General features: G+C 38.9%; 1 protein-coding gene across 6 annotated transcripts in view; it reads right to left on the bottom strand.

Annotated features, from left to right (window-relative positions):
• Positions 1–26,085, bottom strand: part of Ptprk (protein tyrosine phosphatase receptor type K) — a 519,217-nt gene that overhangs the window by 89,177 nt on the left and 403,955 nt on the right. For all 6 annotated transcript variants that reach the window (XM_055599324.1, XM_055599319.1, XM_055599321.1 and 3 more), the window contains exons 10-13: positions 25,697–25,898; positions 21,416–21,521; positions 10,487–10,760; positions 6,741–6,777 (exon numbers count right to left, since the gene is read on the bottom strand). In XM_055599324.1, the coding sequence (XP_055455299.1) occupies positions 6,741–6,777; positions 10,487–10,760; positions 21,416–21,521; positions 25,697–25,898 (619 nt within the window). The remainder of the gene's footprint in view (positions 1–6,740; positions 6,778–10,486; positions 10,761–21,415; positions 21,522–25,696; positions 25,899–26,085) is intronic.

Genomic DNA, 26,085 nt, shown 5'->3' with positions numbered 1-26,085 from the left:
GGAGAGAAACTGAATGAATTCCACTTACATTTCCCAGTTTCTCTCTTAAGATACTCAGGCTTTGATCAGTTGTAGGATCACTTTCAATGTTAAGAAACTAACAGAAAGATAAAATCTGAACTCCTAAGATGGTTCAGTAGGCAAAGGCAGGTGGTGGACAACTCAAGTTTTATTCCCAGACCCCAAATAAAGGTGGAAGGAGAAAACTAACTCAAAACTGTCCTCTGACATCCACAAACATGATGTGGTATGCGTGTACCTGTGTGTACACACACACACACACACTAACAATAACAATAATAATAATAATAATAAGTTTTTAAAGGAACAAACTTTATTATATTTTGTGAAAAAGAAGGTGATGAAGTTGATGTTGACAAAAGTTAAACCAAATCTATCCTTTCAAGTATATACCCCCATAGCACTCCAGGAATTCCACTCCCACAAAAGGAGGAAGAAAAATTGGTTTAACTGTTATATTGTAAATATGGCTGAAAACTTACAAAATGAGTGGAGAGACAGATTTCATTTTTATCTAGTTCTAACCAATCATTTCTACGGTACTACTAAGTTATTTACAAGGCATTTCTCTAACTTTCCTATCCCACTGGGTTCTGATCACCTACATCAAGATACACGCCCTCCTTTCTCCTCCATGTAGACACCCTTCTCGGGAAGCCGGGGCTGACTCAGATCATGCTGTGTCAGCTCCTCAGCCATCCACCTACACATGTGCACACTTACTGTGCCTCCCTCAAGCTCTGACTGACGCTACTTAGTGACCATCCGTATGTACCTAACTGTCTCTACCGCGTCACACGCAGGGTCTCCATACTCAACAGTGAGGTGCCATTCATCCCTCTCATCGCTCACGGCATTTCTAAATACCGAGATCTTTTACAAAGCAAGGTGAATTAAACAGGAGACAGGACTTTTTATCCTGATTTACAGTCCTGAGATGAGCCTGGGCAAGATGAGTATGAGACTTTCATTCCCTTTTCCTTCACCTAGCTTTATGTTCATCTTAACCATGAGTGAATAGACCTATTAGGACCTCTGTGAAGATGCCTTTTGCTTTTCTTTCCTAATCGCTCTTCAGTTTCTCTGGTTTTCAGCTATGTTCAGTAATATCAAATCTGGATATGGAAAACTCTGCAAGAAAGGCCTAAGATGAGATCTTCACAGACTAAGCCCATCAAATATTCTTCCTAAACTTTTATAATGAAAAAAGAGGAACTTTACTACAGGAAAATCTAAATATCACCATATCCTAATGCATTATATTCCTATGTCTGTAGCTAGGGAAACCCATAGCTTCCTAAAGAATAAGAGCAGTGTTCTTCCATTTATGTTAAGATTCTGACACTATGCACACTACATGTTAATTCAACATTATGAAAGAGGTTATCAACAATATGAATCAAGTTCAAGCAAGTTATCTGAACCAAGGAATCTGATTGCATTCATTACTAAAAACCATAATGTACCAATTGGTAGTTTGAGAATAGCCTCTAATGGCTTAAGGCCAATTTGGAGAAGTGTTCAATCAACTGGTCTAAGCTGCTGGCCCCTTCCCACTCTGTTTTTAAGTTAGTGTTTAAGTATGTTTACGGCATAAGAATGAACTTCTCTAAAGCACCTTTCTCCTTTCCACACCCCACTAGTTTAGTTAAAAACAAAGTACAGGGAGCAAAAATGCATCTAACTGTGTCTGTTGCGTACAGACACAACTAGTGATGGCTTGGACAGCTTCAATGCCATCCGCTGTCTCCACAGACTTTTCTGTGAACATGAATTGTCTCTTTTAAAAGAAGTGCTGGTGATAGGTCAAAGCCATCTCATGAAACAAGTGAACTCCAAAGACTGAAGATTGGGGTTATCTCTAAACATTCACGGCAAGAATATGCAGCTAGAGCTAAATGTTGACTAACAGGAACTCTCTTAGCCACGCACTGCCTACCCGTGTCTGATCAGGCAGCAGACCAAAGAATAGACTTATGGATTCCATGAAGGCTGCTCAGGAAGTGAACACTCCATATGTGAACAGTGTTCTCTCTAATGTCAAAGCAAGTATGTAGCTGAGTTCCAGCTAGAGTAGAGCCAGGAAGAGAGCAAATAGGACCCTTTGAAGTTCAGGGTATTTCCTGTTCCAAGAGCAGTACATTTTGGAGGAGAGGATATGGAAAGTCTGTGTATAAAGGAACTGCATCCATATGTGTGATTTAAGAAAAATTCGATGAAGAATATTCCTGGGATGTAGTGATTGTTGGGGTAACTGACACCAAACTTGAGGAATAATTTAAATGGTAAGAAAAGAAGTATCAGCAATACCCCTGGTTAACTTTAAGCTTGAATTTTGAAATGAATATTTAGAAGTCTTATGTTCAGGTGCAGCTAATATTTCAATACATCCAAATGAAGCCAGAGGTTCACATCAGCAACACATGATACACTCTTGTGGTGCTAAGTAACACTCATTTGTACGATGTTTAATGGAATTTTAATCTTTTTATCATAATGGCTATATATAGAATCAAAGTAATAAGCGATGTGCTTTAGAGTTTCTACTCAAGTTTATCAAACTGTTCAATTCTTGTTAAAACACTAGACTATATCTTGACACTGGAAACCTAAAGTTATAGAACACAGTCGTAAGAATTGTAGTAACTGAGCTGAAGAGTCTTAGCTAAATTGTCTTCCCATTTACCTACACAAATAGCCATCTGAATGAGGAGATCTTACATTGTCACTTATTCCAGCCAAAAAATCATCCAAGTAAAACTTAAATGGACTTAATACTCATTAGTTTACAAATTCTATTTCTCATATTTCTGTAGACGCACACAGAATCTCAGCCTTGGAAATTTTTTCATAAACTAGAAGGTGACATATAAATGCATATTTCAAGAAACATAAAAACAATCCCGGCTGCATATGAAACTTGTCACATACATGCTCTGATACTTTTCGGAATTGCAGGCAGTGCTGTAGCCAGTTTGATTATATATTAAAGCAGAAACATGTACCTCAAATTTAAATTCAATTACCAACTCAACAAATATTTGTTGTACATAATAAGACTTTCATATTGCACTTGTTCTTGGAATATAGTGATATATGAGGCTATTGAGGCACAGAATTAAACTTGACTAAGTATTCAAGTTTAAAAATACAAGCAAATACATATTGTCTAAGAGAATTTAACTATAGAAGGCCACTGGGAACTAGAATGCTTTTAAAAAAGATACACTAGATTTCTAGAGAACCCTGGTCTTTTCAGCAAAGTTGACTTATATACGAAGGACACTAGGAAGGCAGGGCCCCACCTTCTTGGTATTTCTAGCTGAGGGTGAGGGGGTGAAGAAGACAAAGGCAGGAATGCAGAGGTGGAACCTAGGATGTGCCACAGGAATGCCATGCAGGTTACAATAGAGTATTTTTAAATTTTCTGGTCAGTCCAGTCACCCCTGGCTTGGTCATCTTCTTGTTGACACTATTTGAGCAGTGAAATGCTTTTTTTTTTTCCTCTTTTGTTTCCCTGAGCATCGGGGCAGTCTCCCACTTGCCACAGATTTGCCTATGGATTCAGCATCTTTCGACCCATGCTCATATACTTCCCATTACTTTGTTACCTTTTTTATAAAAGAAAAAAAGTCAGAAATCTACTCTTGAGCCCACATGTAAATGTCTAACAGCAAAGCCCACATGTCTCAAATATATAGTAACAGTGATGTCTACACATCTCATCTATGTGGTTTAACCTGTGTTTAACAAACCTGCACACTGTTTAGCTGTTCCGCCCTTCACTGGAAAGTCTCTCTATGCCTGTTCTTAGGTAGTATGGTTATATCATTTTTATCATTAAGTAGGCCTTCAAGATGCCTTGTCTGAAAAATTTTATTTTCACGCTGAAAATTTCCAGAGAAAAGGCAGCCACATTTGTATGATGTTAGCTTAGCATGCACTGAGGCCATAAGGCAGCGCCACTTTACTGAGTGTGGTGTTTCATAGATAGTAAAACCTCAGATATTAAGAGCAAGAAATGGATTAGGAAAAAAAAAAAGAAATAGATTTAGATCTAGTTATAAATACTAAACACAATCAAACCTTTTTTTCCAAGAAATTTCTATCTCCAGTTTAAGTGTATTTTAATATTTATGTTTTTTTTCCCTCCATAACTGCATACAATAATGTGGTTCAAAAGCAGGATAAAATATGTTCATCTAGGGACCTATCACTGAAATTTTCTAGATTGAAAACAGTGATGGAAAACACGGAGGCTCTCACACAAGCCTCCACAGAAGTCTGTCGGACAGGATAATGCTGTACTTTACAATGGAGATGGGAAGCCAGTGGTTAACGTGTAGTCTCTACAAAACATCAGGGCTCATTCAAACATGCTGTGCTGTGTGTATAATAGCCCCAGCAGATGACTAAAACCACAGATATCAAATTCTGTGGGTACTTCTTCTACATGTATATACCTAGGATAACATTTAATATAAATTAGATATAAGACATTACCAATCATAATAAATGATATAGGATAAATATAATAGTATAATATAGGAATATACCATAATGGCTGCTAGCATAAGCACTCTTGCACATTTAAGCCATTATTAAATAAAACTAGTTTCTTGAACACAAGCACAGCAACAGGTGACCTGATACCAAGGTGGTTACTAAGTGGTTACTAAGTTACATTTTCACCATGAATGCCATGAACAAAAATGACTCAGGTCCTGGGCAGAGTGGAGCAAGATAGTAAAAATTTTGATTATGCTACTGCCAGTGGTGTGCAATTAAACACCTATCGATTTTCATTTCTGGAATTTTCTATTTAATATTTTCAGGTTATAATTTATCATAGATAACTTAAAATATGGAAGATGAGAAAACATGCAAGATGAGAAAACGAGTATTCTATATGTCCCCTAAATCTTCAAAATAATAAGATAGGTACTTTGTTACCCTCCTTTGGTAAATGGACTTTTGTAATTTGCCGCAAGATCAAGGTTTAACCTCAGATAGTCTAAGGCCAGAGTCCTCCTCATGCAGAGTGTACTACTCTGTCAACTAAAGATCCAGAACTCATCAGGATGAACTCACTAGAACAAGAGACCAAAACCAGGAGCCTTCTAAGCTTCTTGGGCTGCTTGCAAAGGTTCTATGTCATATGCTAAGATCAAATCTATAAACCTTTCTAGAGAACAAATACCAGATATATTCACCATCGTGCTTATATTGGCATCCAAAAGGGGGGCAAAGTGACCCTAGGATAGTTCATGCAAAAGCAGGTGAATGAGAAGAAAATTTGATGTTACAGTCACTTCAGTTCTTTGTTTGTTTTGTTTTTTTTTTGTTTTTCCTGTTAAGAGAAGTACAGCATTTTCCTAGCTAAAGAGCTTCCTGACAGCCTGCTGTGAATACCCTTCATATTCTTAGGGTCATCTTTAAATCTGGGAAAGCATAACTAAGGGTCTTCCTTGGCTAACTTCCAGTACTTTCAACTTTAACTCCTGATTCACAAGCCAATTCTTAAAAGAACTGTTTGCACATTAGATGCTTCTGCATATATTTTTCTTTTCCTTCCACTAGAGTTGCTTAATTATTTTTTTTAACTATCATGAGGAATCTTAGTATCTGCATGGAATTAGTAAGGTTTTTTTTTTTTTTTTTTTCCATCTGTGAAGTTTCTTTATTAGTCCCATGAGTCAAGGGAAAACTCTTTATTGCCTGCACAAATCAAGAGAAAAACAAATGCTAATTGAGTAGACTGATGGGTAGATGGAGAAAAGATGAAAGGAAAGACGCCAACATAAACAGAATATGGGTATTCATTGTTACCCCCAGTGAATCAGTTACACTCACAAATGTGCATCAAATACTAACTATGGCAACAAAGCTCCCAGAGGGATAGCCCTCTGAGGAGGCTCAAGCAGGCATGCAGACAGCTCTTCCTTCCCTACTAGAACAGACAAAGCAGTGGCCTCTCCCTTGTTGGACCAGTCAAGTTTTAAATGAAGGATAATACACACAGAGGTACAGGAGACTTCTCCCCATGCTGAATTCAAAGATGCCAATATATATTTTCTTATCAAAGCAGCTAAGTCACAGCAGGCAGGGTCAGTAGGCAGTGTTCTGTTGCCAGCCTTCACAGACATAATTCCCCACTATTAGTTGAATCAAAAAAGAAAAATTAAAATGTCCTCCTTCCAGTGATGAAGTCACAGAGCTGCTCTCCCACAGCAGTGCTGATGTACTACCAAGTTAGCTTCGTTCCTTTTAAGTCAGGTCCAAACACGAATGAAGGGTTCACCTGACTGTGCAGACTGATCAGAGATGATCTGACTACCACACAAAGTAACAGGTTTTGAAATAAGTGACTTCTGTTTGGAACTGCTCAGGCTTAGCTTTTCCTAATAGGCTGATGGGCAGGGATAAACCCCTCCAAGGTTTCTAAATCCATCTTCTTAGCATAACAAGGTTTCTGTAGTTATACACTAGTGGATGAAATGTTCAACTCCATTTTGTCTCTAAGACACCCAAGTGAGTCAGAGAACTTGGCTGGGCTTTAACTGGGCCCCGGTACAAATACCTTGTGATAGAAATGCCACAGTTAATTGGCCTGAAGCAGGGAATAAAACTTTCATTTTGGAAAGGAGTAATGAATACGGTTAAAAAAAAAAAGCAAATATTAAAAACAAAACAACAAAAACAAAAAGTAAGCCTCTTACCTTTTGTAGCAATTCGTACACACTGGGTTTTAGTTTCCTGGAAGAAAGAAATTAAAAAAAAAAGATTAATACATAGACAATATTTTTGTAGTTCATAAACTACTATTATAACAACAATTATGAAGGTACCCCTGGGGTTAAACAGTAAGATTACAACTATAGAAGCATAGTAAGGGGGTTTCTTAATATATAGTCTCCAATAAAATTTAACATTTTAAAAACTTTAAGAAAGTTTCTAGTAATTTCTAAAGCTGTGTATCTCTTTCTTTTTGTAATAAAGCAAGCTGGTATGGCAGAGAGGAATCATATGGCCTATTTGCATTTTTTGTTGCTTCTTAAGCTGTTAGAAAGAGATTCATCGCTGCAAAGCTAATATAAATCAAAACAAAATACAAATTTAATTTTCACCTGATAGCTACAGATTGAAAAAACTTGACCATTACATACTCTCACGTGGATCTAGGCATGACTAAAGAGCTAAAGGATAGTTGTTAGAAAGATCATCAATACATTGCATAGTAGTTTAAATATAATTTATGTGTACTTTTTTTCCTTTAAATTTAGCTGAGCTATCAGCAGCTGAATGTTTTTCAACACTTTTTCTTTTAATCTTACCTCTTATTAACCAGGTAGACAGAGGAAATAGAAATGTAAGGATTAAGCAACAAGAATTATTAATGTGTGTATTAGAAAGACATACAAGGCTCTGATCTCCCTACTTCAGTCATTGTCTATCTCTGCTCCTGTTTGCCTTCTTTTTCCTTCGTTCGTTCATTCGTTCGTTCGTTCCTTCCTTCCTGACCATGTCCTGTTACATAGTCCTCCTCCATTAGTTTTCCCAGAGATAACTGAGATAGAATTATAGGTATCCAGCCCTACAGTTCTGTGTTTATTGTTGAATGTGTAATAAGCAACAAGATCCACTTTGATATGTTAACTGCCACTGTGATCACGACAGCCAGTGTGCCCTGCAGACACCCCTGGCATTTGCTTCACACCCTATACAACAAAGGCTTCATAATGGAGTATGTTTCTCTGGTCACTGTCACTTGGGCTGTTGCTTAGGTGACACTGGACACAATAGCTTATGAAGAGATCCGGTATATTGTATCGAGACAGTGCTCAGCTTATTAAGCCCATCCTTCCGCCTTGGGGTATGAACAGACTTTTGTCCACAGGATCTTAATGAATTGCTTTTATGCAATCCTGGGTCTGCCTCATGTTGTTCTCTCAGTTCTGTCCTTCTCCTGCTAGCTAGGTTTCACATATCAGGAACAGGATGTTTTGTTGTTGTTTTGTTTTGTTTTGCTTTTGTTCTTTTCCTGAAAAAGAAGCTATCTTGAAGGGGCATTTAAACTCTAATGTCAGTGGTTTTATATGTTGATAAATAATAAACCAAATTGGTGTAAATCCTTCGCAAGCAGTTCTTTTGAGTGTATGTTAAAAAAGGAGGTGGAAGAAGGGACGTATATTTCTGTTTCTTCACTGTGACTGACCTTCGGAGTAGGCTGTAAGAGACTCTCACGGTTCTGTGTGGGTCCTGAGGGATTCTGATCTCTCAACAGCAGTCTCTGTTGCTCTGTAGGCATGACCACCGTCTGCTGGCTAGAAGCTTACTGATCTTAAAACTCTTTGTTAACAACACAAACTGTACTGCAGATACTCTGACCAGTGGTTCTCAGCCTTCCTAGAGCTACAACCCTTGAATAAAGTTCCTCATCCTGTGGCCACTCCCAACCATAAAATTATTGTCCCTGCTACTCCACAGCTGTAATTTTGCTACTGTTATGAGTTGTAATGTAAATGTCTGAGTTTTCTGATGGTCTTAGACAGCCCTTGGAAAGGGGTCCTTTGAGAACTGCTGCTAAAGGCTGGTCAAATGGTGACGTAGAGGAGAGTGTCAGAGAAAATCCCCAGGAACTACATCCAGCCATCAGCACTCCTGCCACAAAACAGACATGCTAACAAGAGCTAATCTAGAAACTCTCCCCTCTTTGAAGACAAAGACTCAAACCTACAACTGTTTCCTACCTGGGTGCTATTTGTCTTTAGGCAGGGTTACTAACTTTTATCCTGTCTCTGTTTTGAACAACCTAATTAGACATTTACTTTTGAAGGTGTGTGTATGTGTGTGTGTGTGTGTGTGTGTGTGTATGATAGTTATTAATCTGAAATGTCATTCTGATGGAACCCATCACCGTGGCAACAAGCCCCTGGGAATCTCTGTGAGCTCTTATCTATAAATTAATTGAAGCAGAAAGACCTACCCTAAATATAGACTGTACTACCTGAAGGGATAAGGGTTCCAGGTCAGAGGGAGAACACAGGGATTCACTGCTCTCTGCTTCCTGAATGAAGATTGATCTGACCGGTCACTGGTCACAACTCAGTCTAACTTCCACGTCTCAGTCTATGGGCTTAACTCTCAACTGTTACCTGAAATAAACCCTTTGCCTCTTAAATTGCTTCTTGCTGAGGTATTACAAGTTGGTGTGGACTCTAAAGAATGGAGTTACATAAAGGACAAGTGAGAAGAGGACAGCATCCTCAACGATGGACAGCTTCTGCATGTAGGCTATGTATTTAAAGGGCCTCTGGTCCTCTTCTTTTCCTTATACTATACTGGCAGGCAGAAAAACAGAGCTTGCATATAAAAGCAATACTCATATTCTCATGGCTCCTGTAGAAACACAAATTAGTTGTCTTCCAATTAAACTATCCTAAGAGCTAATCTGACTCATACAACTGATTGTCACATCCTTCTTATCATCTCCCAGGTGCCACCTTAGGGACTCAATTATACAAAACCAACCATTTCTCACGTAGCTCCAAGTCCATCACAATGCCAGTGTTGATCAGGATCTGAAATTGTTAAAAGTTTCTCTTCTCAACAGGTTGTTTTATCCTACCCGCCTTGTCCAATAATAGAAATAAATAAATAAAAACAAAATAAGTCTTAGGAAAGAAAGTCTTTCAAAGGGAAACAGCATGAGAGCAGAAGGCGAGGTTGTTTCTCCACACGTGCCCTGCTGTGCTTTCCTCTTCAATATTCATTCGGGATCAGCAGCCGAGCTCAAAAACAACTGTGTCCAAAATGGGAAAAGGAGGGGCAGCCAGGGACAGGGCCAGCCAGCTCCAGTAATGGCTCAGCACCCAGCCTTTCCAGGCAACCTTCTGTTTAGGTTCTGACAGCTGGACTGCAGGCGTCCCATTACTTCGTAATCAGCCGACGGTTACTTGTTATTTACTATTTGGCTTGTACCCCCTGAAAAGCTTGTAAGGGTTTATTAGCCCACTGTGGAATGCGTATGCTGTTTATCCTGAAGTAAATTTAATCTTTTGAAGCGGCCACTACTGAGCAAGTGAGGCACAACAGTGCCGGGACTTTACTCAGGGTGGAGTCCCGGCGGCGGCACACCCACCTTCTCAAATCACTTTGCTCACAGCCGCACGGTGGGCATTCCTGAAGGCGCAAGTCAAGTCGAGGCAGTTACTAGGAAACAGGGATCCTGGGAAACCGACTGGCTTGCAGCCTCAGCTCTCTGTCAGCTTGCACATTGCTGGCAACAGAAGCGACGCTACACATCCATTTTCTATCCCCTCCCCCTTTCTTTTTTTCTCTCTCTTTCTTTCTTTTTCCCCCAGCCCCCAATTTTCGTTGACAAACGCAACTGAGTGTTTATAAAACATAGCCACAGATTTACTTAAGATCAAGGGAAAAAAGCAAATCTCAGTCAGAATCTCACCTTCTCCACACTGCTCATCGCTTGGAAATAGATGTTGTATCCTTTGCGGGGAGCCAGGGGAGGGTTCCAAAAGCCTTTATAGGTCCGGTTGTCACCCACGGTGAAGGGGGCAGGCTCAGGAAGATTCCCAGGGGGCAGTTCTGCGGCAAAGTAATAGGGCGCACCCCCACTCAGGGCGTTCTGGTATGTGACCGGTACCTGGTAGCACTCCATGGCCCCAGCCTCACGTTTGGTCCGATGCGGATGTAGCTGTTCCACGACAATTTGATAGGCACTTTGGGGAAAAGAAAGAAATGCATGCTCTTAGATAAGTGACATACCAAGATTTGGGGAAAGGGAACCAGCGGTCCAGAGGGGCAGGCCACGGCCCAATGTGTGTAAACCGGCATTCAGCCTCTTTGCCATAAAATCTTTTCTCACGTGTTCTTGCTGCCCTTAATGCCACTCTTACCAAGGAACTAAGACAAGTAAGAAAAAAAAAATCTCCATAAAGTGTCTCTCACATTTTAAAAGGTTGAAAACCAAGCCACTCTAATAAGGACCCTGGCATTAAGCAGAGTCACATCATACATTAAGCTCTTTGTCTCCTTTTTTTTTTTTAATGGGAAAAGTTAACATTTCCCTGTGAAATTACATCAGGGAAGGCTCAGCTCCAAGGCCCAGCAGAATGATGGCCTCCAGGAGGCACGGGAAGCTGTTGTTTGCAGTTGTCACAAGCTTGGACACTCAACGCGCTGACAGGCTTCTCCACCTCCTGACCTCGCTTCCAACTCCACTGCCTCACAGCTATGCAGATCCAAAGTACAAGTGACATGCGGCAAGGCGGGCACAGATGGACAGAAATCTGTCCCCACAACAGAAATAGACTTCCTCCTTCTTCTGGGCTTGTTAATAATAAAATGTTACAAATTGGAGAGACAGATGGTATTTGGCCTATTAAAACTCAAAACCTGAACTACAAATCCTTTTCTTGAATACCTTAGAACTTTCCTACAATAGCTGTAGGAGGAAAACCCTGTAAATTTGAAATAAAGATCTTTGTGACCACCAATTATTTATCAAGTTCTCAAACTCATATGTCAATAATATTTTTTCCTTTGTGGAGAAAATCTCATCTAAGGGGGGAAACTAGGTAAAGAATACCTACGAAACTTGGCATTCCTATTAATATATTTTCCACGCTTTTAACATACAAACAAAAAACTTTGGGTAATTCGTCGTGGTGTTTAAGTTCAGTATGAATGAGCTGTGGGTGGGGCTCTGTAAAATTCCGAGACCTTTTGGCAAATGTGCGCCATCTAGGTCAGTGGCTCTTGCCCTGTGGGATGCAAACCCCCATTGGGATGTATATCAGATATCCCACATACGACATTTTCATTACAATTCCTAATAGTAGGAGATTTACAGTTATGACGTAGCAACAAAATAATTCTGTGGTTTGGGGGGGTCACCATAACATGAGGAGCTGTATTAAAGGGCCATTGCATTAGGAAGGTTGAAAAAAAAATCGCTGTTCTTGAATATAACCTAGGCCTTCCAGAGGGGAAAGAAAGCCAGTCAGTACTCAAGAGGTCTGTACTATAGAGAAAGATAGTGTTTTTGTTAAGAAATTTCCAGAGAGACTAAGAGAGACGTTTGCATCTAGGAGAGTGAAAAAAATTCAGGGTCTAGAGAGAAATTCCAATTTTAATATAAGTTGTTATGCCTAGAAGCAAGAGACTCCATAGCCAAGAAAGGATTACATTTAATTCACAAGTATAATTTTATTTTCTTCCTAAATATTGAATTTTCTTTTTTTTTCCCTGTTAAAATACTGCTAAAATGTTAAAAGACTGTTATGTATTTCTTTCTCTTTGAAAAGGGACACAGATCATATTAGTGGGCAAAAACTGAGATTTGAGCTAGTAAGCAAGGCAGGCAGAAGTCTCTGCTATTTCAGCTTGTAAATACTTCACTGTTCTCTGAAACTCTGCCAAGCTGGGTCATCAAGCTTGAAGGGAAGCTACTGACAAGATGCCTGCTCTCTGCCTTGTCCAGGGAACAGGAATTTGTCAATTGTAAATTTAGGAAATAGCAAGCAGAGCCCTACAGACACAAAAGAGGGCAGAACATACTTGACATATGCTATGCTAGGCAAACATAGACCTTATTTTATTTTGAATTTATTATCCATACTTATAGGTGTCTATATCCTGTGTATGCATACACATACACAAATTAACAGACGCATCATACTCTCTAGAAAATTTTAACCTAATTCTTTCCTCTAAAGAACAATAATGGTAATTACATTATCATTATTATAATTATTGTAGTATTGGAGCCTGGGTCCACATAAGATAAAGAATCAACAGCATGGCCCACGCTTTAAGATTTCACATATCCCATTTAAAAAGAACGTTTAGAGTAGGGATGATTCTATGGGGTGTATAAAATAAGAACCTTTCCCACTTATGCAAATGAATGTTTTATTAGCACAGACTCTAATTTACTAATAAAGATTATCTAAGAAATGAAGCACACCTTTGTTACTACTGCTGAGAAACTGAGTTCCATTAAAGTTTACGTTTGTCTTACTTTCTTCCGTCTTGTGTTAGGAACCAAGCGTTTGGGAAACCCCCGCACAGTTCACATGTGAAATCTTTTCAACCATGTGATGTGGATGGAGACCTATGGAAAGCAATCTGGCTTGGATGAGTGGTCTCAACAAGGACTGATTTGTCCATCTTGGACTCCCTAGTGTAAATTTTGTTATGACAGCATTAGGCTAATTATATAGGTATGTTTTTCTTCAGAATGCTTGTCTCCAAAAATATTGTCTAGATTACTATTTGTGTGATGACTGAAATAAGATGGGAAGTTTGAGGAGACAACTAGATCTTATTCACCTACCTTTCACGTTAACCTCCTCCCTGCGAAGGGAAGCATCTTCACTGCATTAAACTCAGTTCTGTGTATTTTTTAATCTCAGCAGTGCTTATTCCATAAGCCAACACAGGAGCCATTTAATTTCATATTCAAGTACGGTTTCAAACACGATGAAGGGTATTTAATTAGACATTTGTCCTATGCAGGCAAATCACTTTTGCTCTTTCTGGTGATGTCTTTAATTATTATTATTATTATTATTATTATTATTATTATTATTATTGGGCTCACATAAAATGGCCTCTTATGATTAAAAAGTTCTCAAACACTGTTTGAACAATAAAGATTTTCTTAATTACCTTTCTTCCTAGGACTTTACTATTGTTTATTCCTTCATTGACTTTATTCAACAATGAAGCTTTGGGCAATTCCTCTTAGGCACTGAAGATAAGGAGGTAAAAAAGTACTGGTCCTCATCAAATTTCTATTTGCTTTTCTATTTCTCAAATTACCAGAATTCTACTGTTGTTAAAATTATATATATAACACACATATAGATAGATAGATAGATAGATAGATAGATAGATGATAAGTAGAAAGATAGATATAATCAAAATTTCTCTTCTATGACATCACTGGAAGTATATTCCTGGTATCAAAATTTTTGGTTCATACCTGTTTATGAATTGTCTACCAACACATTAGAAAACTCAAGTGTCATTCCAAGCAATGGTCAAAGTCTCTAGTGGCACTTTACTGTCATTAAGGGAGCATGGCCTTCCGTTGGCTCCTTGAGGCTAACCCCTTGTGTATTGATTTCTTCCTTTCTCTAGGTACACCAAGAAGGTCTGTGTATTATCTGTACTGAATTGACTGTAACTGTGGAAAATTCTTAAAAAGTATCTGCATGTAGCAAAAGAGTGTTATTGAAACAACCAAACATCATTACAATGAGAAATATCATGGAAGTTCAGACAGAACTCCAACCAACTGCTGATAACAAACAAACAGAAAACAAACAAAAAACAATTATTTTTCTTCACTGTTCAGTTTGATACTTCAGTTTTAAAAAATCTATTTTGTCCTTGCTTACTTCTTATTTGCCAATTTAAATTAATTAATGGACAGCGAATATGAGAAAACAAGTTAGGAATAAATTGACTATTGACAGGAAATGGGCCTGTTTCTTAATGTTTTAAAATTATCAAATGGCATTTATCGCTAGTTAGTTTTAAAATATTAGTAAAGCTCAGGCTTCTAGTTATTCAAAATATTTCATAATATTTTAATTTGTTTAGTCATTTGCCAATCTTGCCTATTCGTTTTCATTAAGTTTAAAATATTACTATGATTAATTTAAACTCAATATATAAGTTATATAAGTATTAAGAATCTTTCTTTAATACTCAAAATACAATTTATGTTTAAAGGTTAACAGTGAAATTGACCTTGTAGAATAAGGTTATTGTGTAATACAAATGCTGATTGCTGTATGCCCAAGATCTGGTTTTAAGCCTTGTTCTTAGACTCTCCTGTCTTAAAGTTGTATAAACGCTGTTCCCCAATGGTCCCCTGGTATGTCATTAGGTAGTTTACAGCCAATCACTGAGCAGGGAAAAGAATAGGGCTGGACTTCCTGCCAGCCGGAGGAGGCGGAGTTAGAGGAGGTGGCGGAGTTAGAGAAGAGAAAGCAGGATTCAGTCAGGGAATTGAGCTACTGGTGGGTGTTCAAGGACCAGGAAAAAGAACTCAGTTAAGAAAGCTTCAAAATGCAAGTATCTGGGATGTACGCTGGGAAGAAACCAAATTAGCTTAGAAGGTGAAGATTAGAGTGATCATTGCCTAGTTCTTGTGCTGTGAAGCATATTTTTGAACAAATATAAAACTCTCATTTATTTTATACGATAGCTGTGTTAAGACTGAAACTTAAAAGAAACCAAAACAGTTATATAAAGATAACTGCCACGGACTTCCACAATCCAATTTTGTTAAACACAGCTAGAAGTCAGTTTTAGTCCTGTGGGATTGGCCAAAGGGCAACTTCCCTTCTACTGCAAGGAGCAGAAGTGGAGTCTGCTGCCACTCACGAGATTATATGACATATGTGGTGGACAGTTCCCTGATGAGATGTTTATAAACATGGAGCTGGAATCAGAACTACCTACAGTCGTCTGCCTGAGATATACCACCACCAATAAAATCACAAGGATGTCTGTGAGTGTGGTTATAGGTTTACACTGCATAAACTCTGGGGACAAGCAAAGTAACGAATGAAGCACCAGTGCGTAAATCACCTCAGAGTTTATCTAAGAGTCTCTCCTAACAGCGTCAGGAGAAAGCTAGCTCAGACTGAAGTTTCAGTCTGCCAAGGAAAACAAATTTCCAAGATCTCTCATCATCAACACCGTGCATTGGTCTATCCTACCAACAGCCTTGTGAAGGTCAAAAAAGTAAATTTAAAGGTAGTCATTTTTCCTGATTGCCAAAGCGTCCTAGACGCTCTGTTTCGTCATTTTTAATATACAAAAGCCTGTTCTATGTTTTTCTTTTCTTTTCCCTCTGCATAAGGACTGTTACCTACAGACTCACCAAACTCAAAATCCTGGTATTAACTGAAACAAGTCCTCATTTCCTGTAATCTTTCCTCAGCCTTTAGCATGCTGTTTCATTCCATTCTCTTCCGTCCTGTTATAAGTCAGACTCTACACTTTAGATTGGGATTATTTTATAGCACATCCTTGTCTTTCACCTGTCTTGTGCTCACTGTATTCCAACGTGTATTATTCATCTGAAGGTGCTGTGACCAGTGTTAGTTGCACACCATACACATTGTCAAGGGTTTCTTCCATCCTTTTTACAGAATTAACATACTTCTGCCAGGAATAATTCCCTGACTCTGCTTCCCTGCCACTGTGGTCCTTCAGAGCCAATGCAAGCATACTTTGGGGTGGGGAGAATGGCTGTAGAAGTCATAATTATACCAAATTCTCTTTAAATCTAGTTATTAATTCACTGATGGAATGCATGATACCACAGCCTTGTTCATTAGAACCCTCCAGACTAGCCTCAGAAGCTCTGTAACTAAAACAGGACTACAGGTCACCCTGCCTTAGTAAAAAGTATTGTTTGTAATATGAACATGGTACATTATGAACACACTGTGAGTATATGCTGCCATGAAAACTCCTTCTGACATGTCTCTTCTTCATTAGGTTATGAGCTCATGAAAGACAGCAGCCAGGCCATTTTTAACTTTAGTGTCCACTGAGTCAATTATGAAGTATCTGTTACATACTATGAAAGGTATCTAGTGGTGTAGTCTCTGTAATAAACAGTAGTGAATTCTCTGCTCTCCAGAAGGTACACTTCCAGGAAGACATTAATACATGAATTACAAATTCACAATTTGTAAAGAGTGAATAAGTATTCTGAAGAGAGACAAAGCAGGAGCTGGAGAAACAGGTCAGCAGCTAAGACTGGATGTTCTAGCTGAGCACCCACATGGCAGCTCACAACCATCTGTAACTGCAGTTCCTAGGAACTTGATGCCCTCTTCTGGCCTTTGATGTCACTTGCACTCACACAGATATACACATACAAATATATAAACAGTAAGAGAAATACTCTTTAAAAGGCAAAGCAGGTAAGAGAAGCTGATCTGTGGGAACAGAGTGCTGTTTGAACAGGTGACAAGAGGGTTACATGTGATAAAGTGTGCTGCGGGTAGAAACTGGCAAAATGACAGATTTCAGTTTTCTGAAATCTGTGGGTGGTATCTCTAAGCTACTTCTTTCTATATAACAAATTGTGTTAAAATCCTGTGACCTAAGGAAACAAACATTTATTATATCACAGTGTCAACTGGTCAGGCATTTGAAAGTGGATTTCCTGGATGATACTGATTCAAACTTTCTCCTTAAGGAAAATGAAGCTCTCAGCTGGAGCGCCATCATCTAACCGGAAAGAATTAGCAGGAAGGCACATCTCTTCCTGTTTTCTGGAAGATGCAACTCTAGCTGCTAAGGAGTCTGCAAAAAAAGTATAATCAAAACACTCTTATGTATGGCCGAGTTGGATGCCAACCTTTATGTTCAGAAAACAGAAAGATCATCCTTCAATAACCTTGAAAACCAGACCTTGCGGTTTTAGATGAGTGACCCTTCTCTGTGCTCTACCACTTGAAGATGTGGCTCAGCCTCCCTTCTAAGCTTCACATCCCCATGTGCCTAGGAGTGAGCCTCATAGCTGTGCCTTCATTTCCACTGCTACTGTATGGTCCATGGACACTTTGCCGCAGGGCCTTCAGACTTGGCCTGGATTGGCCTCAGCTCACTCTGTTTCTACCACCGTGATCCTTCTAGAGATGACTGTTCATGGCAATTGCTGCTGTAGATCCGTGGCCACCTTCAGTGTTCCAGCTGGTACTGCCGTCCCGCTCTCAGGCCTCTGTTGGGCCAGCTTCAGCTGCTGTCAGTTAGCCTCCATGCAACTTCAGTGACCTGAACTCCTTGGTGATCTAGCATATCACATGGGTGTTTTGAAACGCCCAAGGTCTCTTCTCAAAGTAAATCTTGGTAGACCTCATTTCTTCCCCTCCTTAAAAATGTCAGGTCAAACCCCAAATCTTCCCTCTGCTGTCATTGTCGCCTTATCAGGGAGTCTGTCACACCCCATACAGGCGCACACTGGATGACTCTTTCAGATATCCAGATTAACTCCTGATTAAAAAAGATTGCTAGGGAACCTGTCAATTTATGGCAGCCATTGTTAATTTTAGTTTTAAAATGAGCTATGCTAAAGTAAATGTACAAACTCTAAACAACAAAGATTTCTTACTTACTGTACCCAAAGATTTGGAAGGGAAGCTTGACATTTAGAAGATCAAGAAAAAGAAAGTTCGTTTGTACTAGGGTTGGGACAAATGGACATTTGTGAAATGCAAGCCAGCAGAGGCTAACAGTGTTACAGAAAGGGAAGACCCAATATTCAGGATCAATAGTGGAAGACAGGTGGGATTTCAGGTTTGGCTGGAGGTTAAGAGATCTTGCATTCTGGGGAAGATGCAAAGCATCTAGCAGCAAAATTTACACCATAGGTGTTAACTAAGCCTCAAGGAATTGAGCAGGAAGTAAATCGTTTACAGAAGAGCTGAAAAGTCCTAATGGGATCCACGAAAAGGTTTGTAAACTGATGTCATCAGACGAGAGCCTCACTTTAAAGCCATTAGGGCCCTGGATTAGACCAGCTCATGATCAGACCCCATGCATGGATGGTTAGAGGGAAGAACTTGGACAGGGGTGGGGGCAAGGGGGAGAAGATGCTACCCAACTAAAGGGTTCCAGAAACAAGGGAGGCAAACTCCAAGGTCAGCAAAGGCCAGGGCACTGCTTGACTGTACAAGTTTAGCCCAGCCTCCTGGCGCCACCTGCAGGTGCACTGTGCAAATGCTACTAAATAAACAAATGGCCCTGACTGGATTAACCTGTTACAAATCATCCTCTTAGGAATTACTTATCAACTTTGTCAAATGGTTAGTATTAACTTATTTCTTACTCTAATAGTCTAGTATATAAAGTCACTTGTGTTTGTGCATGTATGTGTGTGTGGTGTATGTGCGAGTGTGTTCCCATATCCATGCATGTGGAGGCCAGACGAGGTTGTTGACTTTCTTCACTTACTGTCTTGGTTTTTTTTTTTTATTAAAATTTTATTATTTTTTATATTAATTACAGTTTATTTAGTTTGTATCCCAGCTATAGCCCCCTCCCTCATTCTCTCCCTATCCCACCCTCATACCCTCATCTCCTTCCTGCCCCTCTCTGTCTCTTACATGAACTCAACAGCTGGCTCTTTGACCTCCCCAACCCCTGAGGGAGCAGCAGCCTTGCTAGGCCACAGAGGAGGTCATTGTAGCCAGTCCTGAAGAGATCCGTCTTGTTTTTTGACATACAGTCCTTCACTGAATCAGAAGCTTGCCATTTCAGTTATGCTGGCTGCCAAGGAGCTCCTGGGATTGGCCATTCTCTGTACCCCAATGCTTGGATTATAGGGAAAAGTGTCATGTGGGGCTTTCCCAGGTTTTGTTGGCCAATTAGTTAAACTTCTCTCCTCTTCTTGCACAGCAGGCAGTCTTACCTACTGAGTGATCTCTCCAGCCTATCACCTTGTTTTCTGAGCACTATTCAGCTATATTGTATAATCTGGAGTTCCTAGCCACTGGGCTCAGCTCCAGGAAAGGTCAAACGTGTTGCCAACAGATATAAAGAAGTACATTTCCATGCCAGGGTAAGATAAATGACCATTAAAAATTATTTTCTTATAGTTGCTGGTTCAGACTATATGAATTCCTAGGAGTTAGAAATGATGTATAGATAAAGGCAACCAGAGGGAAGAAATAAATTTAATCAAACACGTAGAAAATACACACAATTCCTGAATGCTGTCTATGAGGTCAGGATCTGCATGGTGGAATGACTGCTGATACCCTAAGAAACCGGGAAAGAGGCCCTGTGTTCTGTTTTGTTTGGTAACAACATCAAGCAAGATGACAGGCGCTTAATAAATGCCCAATGTTTAGAGAAAATTCTTGATTAAGTGAACAAAGAGTCATATTAGTTATACAGTACAGTGGTACAATAATGATGATAATACTACATGAAATAAAGATGGCTTCACTTAACAGTCTTTAGAAATTTGTAATATTTACAAGATTTTATTTCTTTAGTTTTCTTTGTTTTGTTTGAATGTATGACTGTGTGTCATGTATGTGCAGTGACCATGGATGCCAGAGAAAGCATCAGATTCCCGGGGACCAGATTTACAGACATGTGGCTAACGTGGCTGCTGGGGATTGAACCAGTTACCCCAGGAAGAGCTGTCAGTGCTCTTAACCACTGAGCCATCTCTTCAGAACCTAATACACTCTACAAGATAAATACAACTGCCTGGACGCCTGAGACATCAGGACCAGATTGAACACCCACGAAGTAAATTCTCTCATAAGTAGGGACATGTGAATGGCCATGATTACTGGTCAGTAGGAAAGGTCACCAAGTCCAAGTAAAAATGGCATTTCCCCTTCTCCTCCTCCTCCTCCTTCTTCTTCACACAAGCAATCAAAATGACTCACAAATCATCAAATCATAAACAGCACTGTCTACAGACTTTGAATGTTCAAGTGGCTGGTGTTTCAGAAGCATTTACATAAGAAGCACACTTAACCACTTCTCTCGTTCCATAATGGGGTAGTCTTCAGAGTTTTAGCCAGATGGGGGTTACAAGTTTTCTTTGTGACTCATGTTCTTATATCAACATATTTTTAATTACAAAAGAAAAATATTTGTACAACTCCAATGACAAAAGACATCAGTTTCATTTGGTCAAGTATATTTGTTTAACATACAGGACAGAGATTAATCTGCTTTTTAAGAACTTATAAACAGCACGACAAAACTAATTCTGCTGTCTGTTGTGCCTTGACTTTCTACCTATCAATATTTTATCAATATTAATAACGAAATGCTCATGTATCTTTTGGTTTCTAATAGAATCTTACTGAAATCTTGAAGATTCATTTAATTATAGTTGTTCAAAATTTAAAAGGCTGAAGTAATTTGACCTAATCCCTAAAAATGACATGGATCAGATTTTCTTTTTAAAGATTAGCAGTAGTGGGTGAGAGGAGAGATTTTAATATTAAAAAGAAAAAGGAACCAAGAAGCTGAAGCTTAATATTTGTTATGAAATTTCTGATCATTTAAGAACTGAAAGGCCACAGAGGCTTCATATGCTATTATTCTTCTGCATTTATTTCCTGAGAGGTTCCTATTGATTTCAGTCACTCACATGAAATTATTCATAAGAGATATACAGAGGTAGGCAGGAGTTACTTCCTCATTTCATTTGACAAATATCTTCAAGTCTTTTGCAGCACGGATACCAACACAGGAAGTGACATGAAGTGGGGATAAAGAAAAAACAGAAGAGAAAGCAATAGTCTTAGAAGGCACAGGAAAGACCTTAGAAGTCTGCTCCTAACTATACATCTATTTGTCATCTTACCTGATAGGGGCACCTTTGGCTTGAGCTGGTCTCAGTAACACTGTGATTGTGGTGGCAGTTTCATTCAGAGAGGCATCAACTCCTTCATAGTCAGGTAAAGTTGGAGCTGAAAAGAGATCAATGAGGCGAAGAGAAAGTCCAATCAATTCATAGCGATATATTGTAGGTTGCTATGAATAAATGATCTTACCTTCAGGGAAAATCAATTTAATTCCTAATTAACTGCAGTGAACCTTATTTTATGGCGTGACACTGAACCTCAACGCTAGCTGAAGACGCTAGAAAGGCGACGTTGTTGGATTTTAAGCAGCTGTCTGGGGACTTGTGCTCACATTCCAAACACTTTGTGTAGATGCTTTGATTTCACCTTCTCAAGGTCTTTAAGACATCAAGGAAGGGGTGGGAGGGCGGGATGGGAAGAATCAGCCATGACTGGGGAGTGACACATGACGATTTGGCCTGTGCATGGCAGAAGCGAGTTACAGGCTGCCTTGTGGCCATGGCCATTTGTTTGACAGGTGAAAGAAAGGTCTGGTATCTTTCTCTGGCCCACGTTCAAGTGACCACAAGGGAAACATAATTGTCAGCTGCGGTGAACTGCAAAGGAAATCATAGTTTTCCATTATTAAGAACTAGTATATTAATTGGCAAACAGTTGAAAAAAATTTCAAAATGATAGACCGTGTTTCCCAACCTTGAGCTGAAAAGAATTTCAATTGGCTTTTACCATGGCTATAGAAGGATGCTGAAGGGAATGAGGCCCATTGAAATGTGCAGACTATCACTTAACCCTGACCACAAATCAAGTGACACTTAAAACAAAACAAAACAAAACAAAAAAACAAAAAACCATCCACTCACTGAATGTTTGCTAAAAGCAAAGCATATGCAGTTTTATGTGCTGTGATACAGATATGAAGACAAAACACAGTCCCCAACTGTTAAAACTGAGAGCTAACAGCTAACAGCTTAGGAAGCCAGGTATTGTAAATAGAAAATATTCATACAGTAAACTCTCACATACTCAGAAAATACAAACAGTCAATTTGGCAAGGCAGGAGCACACACGCACATATAAATTAATTATTTTGTTGTTTGGTGTGTATGGTTTTGTCTGAATGTATGCTCATGGAGCACGTGCAAGCCTGAGGCCTCTGGAGGTCAGGACCTGGCATCTGACCTCCGGGAACTGGAGTTACACCGATGGTTCTGGGATGCCATGACAATGCTGGAAATCCAGGGGAAGAGTAGCTAATGCTGTTAACCACTGAGCCGTCTATCCCCACAATTACTAGACAAAGGGGATAGATAGGTATACATTACCTTAAAATTTTAAAAGCCTCACAATAACCAGTTGATCCCAAAGCATAGTAAAAGAAACTAAGTTTTTAAAGTACATGAAAATGCTCACCGTTCTTAGGTTACAGTAGTAAAATCGGTGTTAAATAATTCAGAGAGAGAAAACAAAAAGCTAGCCTGGTGTGAAAAAAAACAAAAACAAAAAACTAGACTGGTATTTTGGTCTATTATTTTAAATTTTCTGTTTAAGATCATATTACACAGAGTATCTAAGACTTGAAAAGTGTGTGTGTGTGTGTGTGTGTATATGTGTGTACACATCAGAAACACACGGTTGCCTAGTGTCTTCTGTCTTATAAGCTTATGTAATTTTTATTGAAATTTCTGTAGAAAAATTCAACTGTTGCTACTCCTAAGAGGGAGGAAATTTGTGATAAATAAATGATATTTACCAAGTCTTATTTTCTAATAAAGTGACTAGATAAATATTTTAAATTGATGGTTGCCGTCAGGAAATAAAATGGCCGTTTAATATATTATCATTCCTTCTAAGAATATCATAAAACATCAATTTGATTAAAATATTGATATGAATCAAATCATATGCAAACTAACATGTTGGAATTACCTTTATTCTTGACATAAATTTTAAAGTTTTCAAATTTATTCAATACATTTGCAAGTAAAACTTAAAACAGTTCAGATAGATATATTTTACTTTTGACACAAATGTTTAGATTCAGGACAATGTCAAAAATGTGTAATAAGAATTTGGAGGGTCTGCTGCTATATAATATGTAAAATTATTTTTAAAGATGAACAAAAATAGTTCACAAAATAAAAATGTTCTTGATATACTATGTGGTTTACCTTCAAGGCTTAATTTTCAAATTTACCTCTTTAGTTACACATAGCAAACTCATGGTTTTTGTTTTTGTAATCTTAAAACATGATGAAATACATTACTAACTAGAATAGACTTAAGAGTGCATCATGCTGCTAATGTCCTGCAAGAACTTAACCATGTTGTTAACTGGTGAGCTGAGCAAAGGAGAGCTAAAATCTGTAAACAGTCTAGTCAAATGAAAATTATAAAAGTGAATGTAATAGAAAATAAAATTCAGTTATATTTAGTTACCAATTCAAGAGTTTCCTGCATATTCTTATTTTGAAATTTTGATGCATTAGTGAAATAGTTTTTTTATACTTTTGCTTTTTTTTATTTATTCACTTTGTATCCCAGTTGTAGCCTCATTCCCTCATCTCCATCCAATCCTGCCCTCCCTCCCTTTTCTCCTCTCATGCCCCTCCCCCCAGTCCACTGTCAGGGGAGGTCCTCCTCCCCTTCCATCTGACCCTAGTCTATCAGGTCTCATCAGGACTGTCTGCATTGTCTTCCTCTGTGGCCTGGCAAAGCTGTCCCTCCTCAGGGGGTGATGATCGATGAGCCAGCCACTGAGTTCATGTCAGAGACAATCCCTGTTGCCCTTACTAGGGAATACACTAGTATTCCCTATTGGAGAATGAGCTCCCATGGGTTCTAGGTTAGCTCCATGAATGTTCCTTGGTTGGAGTACCATTCTCACAAAAGACCCCTGGGCACAGATTGTTTGGTTCTGTTGCTTTCCTTGTGGAACTCCTATTTCCTCCAGGTCTTTCTATCTCCCCCTTCTTTCATGAGATTCCCTGCACTCTGCCCAAAGTTTGGCTATGAGTCTGTTTTAATACCCTGCTGGGTAGAATCTTCAGAAGCCATCTGTGGTAGGCTCCTGTCCTGTACCCTGTTTTATCCCTCTTCCAGTGTTTATCCCATTTGCCTTTCTGAATGAAAATTGAGCATCTTATCCAGGGTCTTCCTTGCTTAGCTTCTTTACATGTACGAATTTTAGTATGATTATCCTATATTGTCTAATATCTACTTATAAGTGAGTATATACCAAGTGTGTCTTTCTGCTTCTGGGATACCTTACTCAGAATGATCTTTCCTAGTTCCTACCATTTGCCTGCAGATTTCATGATTTTCTTGTTTTTAATTGCCAAGTAGTATTCCATTGTGTAAATATACCATAATCAGAGAATTCTCAATAGAGAAATATCAAATGGCAGAGAAACACTTAAAGAAATGCTCAGCGTCCTTAGTCATCAAGGAAATGCAAATCAAATTGACCCTGAGATTTCACCTTACACCCATCAGAATGGCTAAGATCAAAACCTCAGGTGACAACTCATGCTGGAGTGGATATGGAAAAAGGGAATCCTCCTCCATTGCTGGTGGGAATGTAAACTTGTACAACCACTTTGGAAAAAGCTGGCAATTTCTCAGACAATTAGGAGTACTGCTACCTCAAGATCCAGCTATATCACTCCTAGGCATATATCCAAAAAATGTTCAAATATACAAGAAGGACATTTGCTCAACCATATTCATAGCAGCTTTATTTGTAATAGCCAGAATTTGGAAACAACTGAGTTGTCCCTCAGATGAGGAAAGGATACTGAAATTGGGAGATAGTTTTATGAGCAGGAAAGGAAAGTTCTCATTTGTTTACAATTATCAGAATGCTGGGGAAAATGGGACAGGGACAAGGTGTGAGCTATTTATTCTAATAACTCAAGTGAAAAACCTTTACTGCTTGTTAGAAAATGTCCATTTATACCACTCAACTGATCTTCTAGTAATTATCATCACATCTGAGTCAAAATAAAAGGTTTAATATCACTTATTATGGACTTGGAAAGATTTTAAGTAAAGAAATAGTGTACTTTTTAAAAATTACTGTCAATTTGTGACTGTTGGAAAACTGTTTGGATTAGAACATACAATGATTTGTTCTCAAATGGTTGAATAAAGTGCCCTAGACCTCAGGTAAGGTCTGTGAAGACTTGCTAAGCTGTAACAAAGTGTACATCCTATTGTCTAGAGTGAGTTACTGCAAACCAGGAGCACGAGCCTTTGGGTTTCTATGTTACGAGTTTGCATACCTGAGATATTGGTGGTCACATTGATGGCTGTGGCTGGCCCAAAGCCTTTGACAGTGCTGGCTCTTATGAAAAACTGGTAGGTGGTTCCAGGGTGGAGATGCATGAAGACATGGTGTGTACTGTTCCATAAATTTGACACAGTCTGTGGAGGACCAGCCACTGGAACTGCAGGGTCAAAGGATCTGATGCTGCTATAGCTCACCTGTTTAAAAACAAATATTACATATCATCAAAAGCATATACATTTTAAGTAAATCCTTTCTAAATAATACAGTATGCAAGAGTCCCAAGCCATCATGTCTTTCCACTTCTTTTCCTTCATTCTGATGTTTCTGGTGTCTGTCTATCTATCTATCTATCTATCTATCTATCTATCTATCTATCTATCT

This window comes from Psammomys obesus, unplaced genomic scaffold (assembly GCF_907164565.1).
Source record: "Psammomys obesus unplaced genomic scaffold, mPsaObe1.curated_primary_1811, whole genome shotgun sequence".
In the NCBI taxonomy this organism is placed as follows: domain Eukaryota; kingdom Metazoa; phylum Chordata; class Mammalia; order Rodentia; family Muridae; genus Psammomys; species Psammomys obesus.
This window is presented reverse-complemented; position numbering and strand designations above follow the sequence as displayed.